This window comes from Poromitra crassiceps (genome assembly GCF_964638095.1).
Source record: "Poromitra crassiceps genome assembly, chromosome: 18".
In the NCBI taxonomy this organism is placed as follows: Eukaryota; Metazoa; Chordata; class Actinopteri; order Beryciformes; family Melamphaidae; genus Poromitra; species Poromitra crassiceps.
This window is the reverse complement of record NC_139636.1, coordinates 28,463,509-28,475,953: the sequence shown is the minus strand read 5'-3', so window position 1 is coordinate 28,475,953 and position 12,445 is coordinate 28,463,509. Positions and strand designations below refer to the sequence as shown.

At 42.9% G+C, this 12,445-nt stretch overlaps 1 protein-coding gene across 1 annotated transcript; it reads right to left on the bottom strand.

Annotated features, from left to right (window-relative positions):
• Positions 1–859: 859 nt before the first annotated feature.
• On the bottom strand, positions 860–12,013 carry fkbp4 (FKBP prolyl isomerase 4). The gene is made up of 12 exons (XM_083654847.1): positions 11,844–12,013; positions 11,575–11,737; positions 10,836–10,980; positions 10,597–10,739; positions 10,325–10,445; positions 7,016–7,172; positions 6,116–6,206; positions 5,945–6,028; positions 4,069–4,254; positions 2,875–3,018; positions 2,581–2,676; positions 860–2,215 (listed from the first exon to the last, which is right to left on the bottom strand). Exons 2-12 carry the CDS (start codon positions 11,665–11,667, stop codon positions 2,135–2,137), a joined length of 1,341 nt encoding a protein of 446 aa, XP_083510973.1. The 5' UTR covers positions 11,668–11,737; positions 11,844–12,013; the 3' UTR covers positions 860–2,134.
• Positions 12,014–12,445: the final 432 nt, after the last annotated feature.

Genomic DNA, 12,445 nt, shown 5'->3' with positions numbered 1-12,445 from the left:
GCTCAATTTATGTTGGCGGGCTATGGCACCTTTTACCTAGGCCCCGCCCCCCTTCCTTGATGGAACGGATGGACATGAGGTCACAGTGACCTTGAACTTGCACCAAAATCTAATCAGTACATCCTTGAGTCCAAGTGGATGTTTGAGCCAAATTTGAAATTCCCTGATACTGGTCTGCCTGTAATATTGTGTTACAAACATGGAACGGGCGGTCGTGAGGTAGAAAGAAAGTATGGATGTACAGTACATACAGATGGAGGGAAGACCTGAAAATATAATGTCTCCGGCCAAAGCTTAGTAAATTTAACTGAGAATTGATAAAATATATATATATTTTACACCAGTAGGCGTACGCTACCTTTACTTCTCATACATATAAACAAGTCATGAGTAGGGTATTTTAGTAAGCTACTCTTCCCACACTAGTATGCCATCTAAAATGTGTTTAGGCTTCTCAAAATAGCCTATATTTGGAATATCAACACTACATACATAAATACATTTTTTACTATTTTTGTATGTCTTGAAACATCTCTAAACTCATTTAAGTATAAGTGGTTTCCTTTTCACTGTATGGGGAATTTCAAACTGAGGTTACTGAAATTGCTGCATAAAAATAACCCTAACCCCAAAACCGAAATAGAAGCCAATGTGGAAAAAAATGAAACATAAAAAACAAATAGCTACATTGTAAGACCACCTAGAAGGGAGGGAAGCAGTACTTTCATGTCATGTGTTTTGTGTTTGAGGATAACAGAACTAGATGACGGGCTGAAACCGCGAGGAGCAGATGCGACATTCAAGGACACACCGTAACTACGTTCAAAAACAAAAACACACCGTTCAATTTGTTGCCGTTTATTTATTTTTTATTATACATTGGATCCTTCACTCAGGGCAGACCAAGCAATGACCCTGCCAACAGTCAAAGATCAACAAAGTGTACACTCACAGTCTCACACACCAACCACAGCCCTGTCCCAAATTAGTCTCCCAACTCGCCTCCCGTGAACCCGTGAAGTGGACAGACATCTGGGGACACTACTCCATCTATCTGCCACGGCCCATTAGGACATACCGTGCCTTTATATCTGCCTTGGACATGGACGTCCTTACGGAAGAGACGCTGCTCTCTACAGGAAATGGAACAGGGCTCCCATCTCCCTCCAGCTTGGATCTGATGAGCTGTATTTGCACACGTTTATACATGTCATTTTACAGTAAAATAAGACTAAGACTGAACTGTATATTATTTGAGTATGTCCAGGAGAAGCTAATTCATTTCATTTCTAGCTGCTTTGACGCACATAATTATTATTCCAGTTAAGTAATTTATTGTCGTATTCATAATTCTAAGAACGATTAATACAGAAATCACAAGCACAACAAGGGGGGGGGGGGGGGGAAGATCAGTACAAAGTCAATACTTTCAAAGCAATGGTGAACAGTCGTGTACCCTGGCTGCTATAGTGGAGTTGCATCTTACCGTAGATTGAGAGAAGCTTGAACTCAAGAGTTATGCCAGGCTAAAGTCTCATTATTTACTCCTCCTAGTCCTACCCGCAGTGCTGCTACATACGTACTTGGAGACACAGGCAGTCCTACCGCTCAAACACATCCATCTGAACTGCTGCTCCAGAAGTTGATCAGTAGGCCCCATGAGAGGTGGTTTGTGGCGGGGATGTGAGAAGGGTGCGTGGGACAGAGAGGGGTAGTGCGAGGAGAATGGTCTAGCCCTTGACGGGTGAGGGTTCGAAATCTTGAAACATTAACATTTGAATGCTCGTTTTCCTACCCAGGATGCTGCTGTGAAATCACGTGCACAGCTCAATGCTGTGTGAGTTAACGGGTGGCGTGGTGGAACACAATGCATTTAAAACCACACCCCAACAACGTTCCATCATCGGCTAGAGAAGAGCCTCGCCCAGTCAGCTAGCTGCCACGGCGAAAACCCCCAGACACAAAGAAAGCCAGCAAAGACACATATCCACAGTCAGTGCTCTCATTGACACACACACACACACACACACACACACTTTCATTGACACAGTCACGCCTTAAAAACACAGATGGCTGAAGTTAAAAAGTCTGAAGTAGAGACGAACTGGAACACAGTCGCGTCTTCAACAAACATTTACTCCTTTGCTCCGTTCTCAGTGTCCATCTCTTCGCCGTTCTCTTTGCCGTCGTCAGTCTTCACCTTCCCTGCCTCTTTCTGTTGGCAGGAGGAGAAAAGCAACTCAGCAACTCTTCACTTTTCATTTCATAATACAATAATCTGCTGCCCCCTTATGGTTGATGTAGAGAACAGTTCTCAAACCTTTTCATGTCAAGGACCCCCTAAACCGACAAAATAGACCCTGGGGAGATTTTGCCCCAGGGTCCCCCCCATCTGATATTTTTGCTTTTAGATGTTTTATTACAGGAAGTGTATGAAAACCATGAGCAAAATAGTTACACATTCTGCCATTGTGTTACTTATGGATGGAATTATAGTGACAATTTCCCCTTTTAGCTGGGGACCCCTGGGGGGGTCCCAGACCCCACGTTGAGAACCACTGAACCAAGACGGTAATTCACCTTTGCATCCCGCTCTGCAAACTTCTGGAACATGTTGGCATAAAGGCGCTTGTCCTTCTCGTTTTGCTCTTTGATGTGTTTCTGACAAAGCGCCACCTGGCAGGAGGACATGCAGCAGAGGTGTCAGAAGACAAAAATACCACTTATCTTAAGACATAATGCAGGTGTAGGTACAGCTACAGCCAACAGCTAAGGATTACATTAGCTATCCAGATTTTGTTTTATTGCACTTAGGCCAGATTTATCTTCATGGCCAGAGTGATGGAACATGGCTCAAGGGCAGCAGCGTTGTACCTGGCTCTTGGCTGCCTTGTTGGCAGGATACAGTTGAATGACTCGCTGGAAGTCGCCTCTCGCCCCGTCGTACTCCTTCATGCCGAACAGCGCCTCTCCCCTTCGGAACAGAGCCTTCTCATTGGACTCATCCAACTCCAGAGCCTACAATTACAGAGAGTGTGTAAATCAATGGCTTGCTCAACTTCCAGTATTCACCCACATAAATATACACACCAACCGCATGATATATATAGTATCAGCAATCATAACGTATTGGGCGATGTTAGTCATTTTTTAATACATCAGTATGGGTCCGATGAGTAAAATAATAATGTTAATATCGGTTACCAGCCAACCTTTTCGCTTTCCTCCAATTGAAGGGATTCTCTGAACTATGCTGTAGTTTGTCGTCTCTTCTTCTGTCTCTCAGTGTTCTTAGTCTTTGTTTTGGTGGCTCTCTCTTCTGTCTCGTCTCCATGCTGTATTCTTTCTCTGTACTCTAGTCTGCTTCGGGGCTAAGAAGAACGCCCCGCAGCCATTGTAAACACTGTAAAAACCACAGCCTCTTTAGGGCCCGGGGTATTGCTTAAATCGCCATTGGCCAAAATGTTCATATCAGTGAATGCCTAACCCTACTGACACAGGCTCCACACACATACTGTAAAGACGTTTGAAACACAGGATGCCTAACCCTATTGACACGGGCTCCACGTATAAAGACATTTGAAACACAGAATAAAAGGCACTGCTCACTCCCGACACCCCACCCCCTATTGAGGCCAAATGGCTCCTGACAATTTGTTACTTTTGCATGAGAAATTGTGCCCTTTTAATGTGTCAGTACCCCTGGGCATGGATGATCATTGATCACTCATATTGTTACAGTATAATAGTTATAGTGTACTGTAGCTAGATATGATCACTCATATTGTTACAGTATAATAGTTATAGTGTACTGTAGCTAGATATGATCACTCATATTGTTACAGTATAATAGAGTTATAGTGTACTGTAAATAGATATAGCGTGGTTCATGTCATTGTTCTAATCATACAATAAGCTTCAAGCTAGCTACGCGCTTCTTGCGTCCTAAATACTAAACAGAGTGACATAGTGATGAAGCCAGTATGAGATGAACGATCAAATTCAATCGAATCATCTCCCAGTGGGACGGAGTTGCCCCAGTGCGAGGAAACCTAAACGTTGGAATACCTTGTTGCAGTTTTCCAGAGCTTGGGCCGGCTCCTGTAGCTTAAGGAAGCACATGGCCAGGTTCAGATGTGCGGCCAGTCGCAAGGCTTTGGCTTTCTGCTCATCCTCTTCCGAGAAGCTCGACTCATGTTCCAGCCATGAAACGATCCTTTTGTACTGCACCGACGCCTGCTTGTACTTCCCTTCCTAAAAAACACATCAAAGCATAAGGAAGTGAAAACAACCTCCGTGCTAGTTACACACTTGGGCCCCTGGGGGACTATTAGGCAGGTCAGGGTTTGTAAACTGTCACCTTACAACAGTTCACAGGGTTCCCACACATTTTCATGGATGAACTTTCAAGACTTCTCCAGGACTTTTCCAGGATCCATGTAATGTGAGGCGGTGACTCAACCAATACCAGAAATGATTACGACACTGGACAAACAGGACACATCTCTTTATATTGGATTTTAGTGCTTTAGAGTCACTGCATCACATTACATGGAAGCTATTGAAATAAAACACAATTTCTCCATAAAAATATAATAACGCTTTACAATAAGGGTCACTAAATGAACGGTTAGTTAATGCTTAATAGAAATGAATAAGCAATGACTAACCCTAAACTATTAAATAATACATCAATTAATACCTAATTAACATGAATACCATTAGTAAAAGATTACTAGACACATTAGTTAACTGATAATGAAGGGCTAGTTAATGCTTATTTAGGCAGTAACTAATCCATAATTTAGTGACCCGCTTATTATTGTAAAGTGTTACCAAAAAAACATTAATATAAAATAAAAGAAGCAATAAAATCGACACATTTAGGGCTATGTTTCTTCAACAGCTACAGAAAATAAGTTTGCCATTATGTTACATTACGTGGAAGGTTATCCATGGAAGATTACTGTAACAATTAATTTCATTACACACAACAAAATTCCATGACTTCTAAACTTTCAAGGATTTGACTAATTCCATGACTTTTCCAGGTGTGGAAAATGACATTTTGAAATTCCATGACATTTCCAGGTTTTCCATGACGGTGGGAACCCTGACAGTTGATGATTCATGCGTATTGTTAGCATTACAGTGTGCAGACTATTTCATTGGCTTCATTTTCATTGACATGAAATGATTAGACGGTTGATAACATTTAAGTGCCGTGTGTGTCAGCAGTATCAAGTGTATTTTTGTGACAGTATCCCAGTGCTAACCTGACACTGCCACATGGGGGCGGTATCCCAGTGCTACTAGACATCAGAATTTGAGCATAAGGAATAATTCCAGATGACTGACCTCCAACAGCAATTAACCACAGCTGACAGCAGACAGCTGACAGCAGACAGCTGACAGCAGACAGCTGACAGCAGACAGCTGACCAGCTAGACTGGTTAGATTCAAGGCTGTGCATACGGTGAGAACTGGCAATTGTGAATGTTTATGCTGTTGGGGATAAATATTTATTGGAATAATGTGTATTTTGAGTGACGGCAGCATGGTCAAAGTGACAAGTGCTACAGTTAAAAGGACAATTTCAGTGCGATTGGAAAAATCTTTTGAAGTTAATTCTGACTGTTTTTACATGCATGCGTCACAATTAAACTAATTAAAAGATATTTTTAAATCAGTTTATCTCTCTGATTAGCTTGTACATGTGGGTGTTATTGCCTGCTGGACATTTCTGCCTGGCAGAATACACATACACTCGCACAACTCCACAGGCTTCTAATTCAGGCAGTAAATGTAGTCCATCACAGCGAAGAAGCCAATATTTTTGCACATGCACTTTTCAACAAGGACCCCTTAGTGGCAAACATCAACGTGATATAAAAAATAAAAAATGTATATCACTGACTGGTGTTTAAATTACATCCCTACATACCTTAAAGTACTGTGTTCCCTTCTCCTTGACAATGACGCTCTGTTCCAGTTTCTCTGGTGTGTTCATCTCCCACGACTCCTTAGCCTAAAGGAAAATAGCGTCAGTCACTTCTTAGCAGGGGGCAAACTAAAATAAAGTTGTGTTTGCCTTCATTATCATCATTTCATTCACCTTCTCAAAGGCTGCCAGTTTGATCCTGTACTGCAGTGTTGCTTCATCAGGAATGTTGTACTTTGTGTTTCCTGCATTTCCAAAGCCGTACCTACAAAACAAAGACGCTTGGCATTAGTCATCGGTATTGTGAGAAATAGCTGATTATCTGTTGACTTTGGACCAAGTTTGCTTCTATATTCTACAGAAGAACCATATAGTCGGTAGGTGATTTTTTTTTGCAATACAATCATTGGGATTACATACATTCATACTAGATACTTGATTCTGTATGGAGCTCCATCAGTGAATGTTTACATTGTATGTTTTTTTTTGACAGGTTAAAGGTAAATTCTGGTTATTTGCAGCTTGGGCTCTTCACGTACCTACCTGTAGACCTCTACCTGTAGTTTGCAGGGAGCACTGCTCTCTAATAGTATAGAGTGTGTATTAGACTAATACACACCACTCAAACCCAAAAAGCAACTAAAATGCGTCCTTCCAACACTGGAACACTCACATTGCAATGGGATCTCCCTCTAATATCAGTTGCCTGAATCCAAGTGGGGGGGTGGGGGGGGGGGGGGTTATGCCCCCTCCGTTGTTATTTTTGCTCCAAGTGAAATATTTTATGACTCATTTTATCACTCACGATTCAGTAGGTCACGGGTTGGCTTGGTTCCAGCCTTAAAACTCGTTATATAAGGATTTTTCAAAATGTCTATAGGGAAAATGAATGGGGAACTCTATAAAGCTCAGGTTGAAAATGGCTAGAATTAGCTATCCTTTCAAAATGTTCACTGCAAATATAAATACGATAAATATAAATGAAAACACGAGGCTCTTATTTTACCGACGATTGGAACACCTCTCTAAAACTACAAAGTAAATGTGTCTGTGTACTGGTGCATGTAAACATACTTGGGCTTAATATTGAAGAGAGACTCCTCCCCCTGCTCCATAGCCATGATAGATTTCTCCACTCCAGGTGGCAAGCCGAGATTTTCTCCATCTCCAATCTCAAACTTCATGTCTCTCTCGTCAAACACGCGGCCCTCACAGGTTCCCACCACAGTTACTACAAAAGACAAGCAAAAACACTGGTGTTAGGCCCTGCAACAAACAGAGTCTTGGCCTTGCCAAAAAACCTGTTGCCTAAATTGACAGCTGCAGGCAGGTGGTGCAAATCCCAACTGCCAGTCAAATCGAATCCAATTACTTTGTGCAGGATGCCAGTAAAGAGCCTTTAAAGTGGATCATCCCTCTATATCTGAGCCCCAAGGCCTTACATTAATTTACCTTCATCAATCAAGGCTTAAAATTTGGAGCGGGATTGTGAGATTCGCGCATCTTTTTGGAAATTCCCGCATATTTTCAATTTAGAAAGGGGGAGTAATCCCGCAATGGTTTACGCCAGGGGTTTCAAACTCACGGCCCGCCACGGCACTTGATATCAAGTTATAGTGAAATCAGGCCCGCATCTCCGCTCGTTGTAAAACACAGAGCGCGCTCCCGAGGCGTGTGCTGTGGACGAGGCGCTGCTACCTTTAGGTAACAGTGAATCACCTTTTTCATCCCAAAATAGGGCAGATAGATAGATATTTTTATTCAAGTCTCATGCACACAGGGTGCCCAGCCCGCATGGGCTTATAAGACACTAAAGACAACAATCTTGCATGGTGTGTAAACAATTTAACACAAACATACAGTATGTATGCATAATATATATACATACACACACAGTGTGTATGCATATATAAACATATACACACTGGATACATATACACAAACGTACACATTATAATAATAATAATAATAATAATAATAATACATTTATCTTATATAGCGCTTTTCTAAATACTCAAAGTCGCTTTACAGAAAACACAGAAATAAATACTTTAATTTAGAAACATTCATGAAAGGTGGAAACAGTAGGTAGAGTGGAGTGAGGTTAGGAGGAGAAGGCGAGGTTGAAGAGGTGGGTCTTGAGGGCCTGTTTGAAGGATGATATGGACTGAGATTGGCGGATGAGGCTGGGGAGAGTGTTCCAGAGGGTGGGTGCGGCAACTGAGAAGGCCCTGGTGCCCCAGGTCCGGAGCTTGGTCCTGGGGATCGTCAAGCAGTTGGTGTCTCCGGACCTGAGGCTACGGGTAGGGACGTGGCGGGGGAGGAGATCAGAGAGGTAGGGGGGGGCCAGGTTGTTGAGGGCTTTGTAGGTGATGAGTAGAATTTTGTAGTTGATCCTATATTTGACTGGGAGCCAGTGGAGGTTGTGGAGGACGGGAGTGATGTGGTCTCGGCGGCGGGTGGAGGTGAGGAGGCGGGCAGCGGAGTTCTGGACGTATTGGAGTTTGTTGATGATTTTGTGGGGGGAACCGTAGAGGATGCTATTGCAGTAATCGAGTCTGGATGTGATGAGGGCATGGATAAGAGTTTCAGCAGCGGGGAGGGATAGGGAGGGGCGGAGGCGGGCAATGTTCCGGAGGTGAAAGAAAGCAGTTTTGGTGATATGATTTGCATGGGGGAGGAGGGAGAGGGTGGGATCGAGGATGAGACCGAGGTTGCGGACATGGGTGGAGGGGGTGATGATGGAGCCGTCGATGGTGAGAGAGAAGTTCTGAGCAGAGCGGGTGAGGGACTTGGGGCCAATGATAAGTATTTCGGATATAGAACTCAAATCAAATATACAGCATATTTTTTCTCTTTTCCCAGGCTTTAGAAATTAAATTGGCTGCATGGAATGCTCCCTTTCTAAAATATAATTCAATTTTTTTGTAATCATGCAAAAAAAAAAAAAAAAATCATTATATAGCAAGCTCATTTTCTCGAAAAGCACATGTCTAAATTCATCATACAGAGGACAGAAGAACATAAAATGAATTTCATTTTCAATCTGTTCTAGATCACAGAACAGGCAAAGTCTCTGTTCCTCAGGTACACCGCTAAACCTACCTGTCTCTATGGCAAGAGGCAAGGTACCTGAGCGTAGCTGGGCACAGAGAGATCTTTGTGTTTTGGATAGATTTTGTTCCAACATATTTTTCTACTTCATAAGTATTTTTTATAAGACAATAAGTTCTTAATTTAGGCTTACTCCATATTTCTACACTTAAGTGAATGATTTTGTGTCTGCCCTGGTATCGGTCACCTATTTAACCATCCATGACTTTGTATCCCTGAATAAGAGTCTAATTACTATGTCTTTTGTCATGGCGGCTTAATCTGGAGACTAAGCAGCCATAGAGATTCAGATTCAGATACTTTTATTGCCACGCAACCAGGTTGGTGGTATTTAGTTTCAGTACATGATGTCGTAGCTCTGACATAACATGGAAACAGGACATTGATACATTTAGACAATTAGACAGTTACACCATTCCCACTTCCAACAATAAATACATAAGTACAGGATACAAGACCAACAGACGTATAGTTAGGGTGAGGGGGGAGAGGGAGAGGGGTGCTGAGGGAGTTCAGAGCCCGTATGGCTGTGGGAAAGAAACTGTCTTTGAAGCGGGTGGTTTTGGTTGGAATTGATCTGTAGCGTCTCCTTGAGGGGAGGGGCTGGAACAGGGGGTGGGCTGGGTCCTTAATGATCTTACAGGCACGGGTGATGGTTCGGGAGGTGTATATGGAGTCCAGGGTGGGGAGGTCACAACCAATGATTTTTGCTGCTTTGTTAATAATGCGCTGTCATTTGGATTTGGAGATTTGATCAGCTGAACCGTACCAGACAATTATGGATGAGGTGATGATGCTTTGAATGATGGCGGCGTAGAAGCGGAGCAGTAGGTGTTGTTTTATCCTGAACCTCTTCAGTTGCCTGAGGAAGTATAGTCGCTGATGTGCTTTCTTGGTGATGGTGGTGATGTTGTGGTCCCATTTGAGGTTTCGGTTGTATTAAAGCCTTTATTTTTTGTATTGAGTGATACACTTTACTAAAACACTCATATCATATTATAATAGCCCAGGTGTGCATAAACTACAGGTTAAGTAAAGACAAAAATGTGAAATTATGATTGTATTGTATGCTATCGGACAGGAGAAGCAGATATTTACCGGTTATCGTATCGGCTGAAAAAATCCCCCCCAAAAGTCTATAAATCCCCCCTATCTGAAGAACATAATGGGGGAATCCCCGCCCAAGTTTGCAAAGTGAATTTTAAGCCCTGTCAATGTGAAAATGCCTCTGATGTCTACTATGTAATAGTTGTGTCTTGATGCAGTCACCTTCAACAGAAGCTCCTTCATTGGGCTTCGAGTATCCCTGGCCTTTGGTGATAATGCGACGGAGAATTCCTCCATCCTCATCTTCAGTTATGTCCTCTGCCCTGAATTCAAAGAGCTCCACCTACAGATGTGCAGACATTACATGTAAAATCCAGAGATACAATTAAGATCAAACGAATTAAGATCAAATGTAGAATTCAAACACAACCCCAAGACCAAGGTTCAAAGTATAGAAAGGACCATCAAATCAACCTGGGATCAGTCAGTCTCACCTGGAAAATGAGTGTTGCATTGGGAGGTATCTTGGGAGGGCTGCCTGCAGATCCATACGCGTACTCTGGCTTACAGATGAGCTGGCTCAACTCCCCCACTTTCATTGTGGCTACACCAATGTCCCATGCCTTGATCACTTGACCTAAAACACAGAATAACACCATGGCATTACACTGGGCTATACAACTACAACAGGTGATTTTGTGTGCGCCTGTGCCGGTAGATACGAAGAACCAACCTTTGCCCAACTCGAAGGAAAACTTCTCTCCTCTGTCTCTACTCGAGTCAAACGGAGTACCGTCCAGCAGTGTGCCCACATAATGTACAAACACTTTATCGCCCGTCATGGGCAGCTCTGTGCCCGTGCCTTCCGTTTTCACCAACTGGAAAAAGACACACACAGCAAGAGAATAAGAAATGAAGAGTTGGGTTAGTTTAGGGAACAACAATCCTCACTTCAACAGACCATGAGTTAGCAGGCTTCACAGTCATTTGCCCATTCTGTAGTCTGTTGTTGTGGATGATAAGTGTGAGATTGCCAATTTATCGATATTACATTTCAGTTTACAGTGCATGCAAAACAATGATTCATGTGTTTCTTGTGTCTGGATTGTGTGCTGCTTGAGTATTCAATGCGCCCATCATTTGTTCCTCCTCCAGACCCTTCTAGAAATGTGGCCCAGTGATACATGATAGCTACTTAGTAACGTTACCTAACGACAATTGATATATGCAATATAGGGCACGCCAGGCTGGTTGAATGCGTGACATTTGATATGAAAACAACATTAAAAAAAAACTGAATGAACACGGAGTTTGTATAATTGGTAGTATAAGCTTTAGCATAATCTAACGTCAGCGAACATTAGCTTAGCCATAACAAGGCCAACAAGCACCCAATGCTAACCATTGAGCTAGCCGGCTGAGGAGTTAACACTAGCTAAGACTTCACAGCTCTGTTTGAATGATGGATTTACCTTTAGAACACCCCCATCCTTCTTCGGCGTGATATCCTCTCCCTCCATCGGGATGCTGTGTTGTCCTTCACTGGTCTGTTCCTCTGCAGTCATAATTGTCGTATTGTGGTGGACCAACAAACCCCCCTCCTACTCTGACCTGCGCCACACAAATCAAAGCAAACTGCAGCACGTTACCTCTTTCTGCACGCCAAGTGTCAGCTAACAGCTAATGACTAACGTTAGCTAACCAGCAATGTTAGCTAGCAAACAACAGGCAGTCTACTAACCAGCGTTACTTGTGGATGGTAACGTTATTGCAAAAAATACACGTTACACTAGTAGTACGCCGTAATTCTGCTACTGTTGTGTGCACCAGTCACACGTCTATTATTTTAGCAGAGCTGCGAGCTTTTAATGAGGTTGCAGAAGGGGTCCACGTTGCTATGCTGCTGCTACTTCAATCTGGCATCTACTAAACCCGCTTCAAGGAAGGGCAGAGAACTTTCCAGACATGACGAGTAGAGAGGAGGAGGAACCAACGGGGATGATGAGCCGAGTTTGGTAGCGTTACTATAGTGTTACAGCGTGCCCCGCCGGGTGCAACACAGTACATCACATGCACACTTGCGCAGACGACCCACGCCACATTGATTAAGTTTAATTCAATAATTCAATGTATAACTAGTGCAAGATATTGTCTACTAAATAAATGGAAAAATATCATGTCATAAGCTCCTTTCACAGGGCCATCCGGTGATGGAAAACAGGCACCCCGTGCTTCATCTTGCTTGCTATTGGTCAGATTCTAGGTGACGCTTGCTGACGTCTGTTGGCGCGCTCATCGAACAGTCTTCTTGAGTTAAAAAAAGAACATAAAGGAATGGTGTTC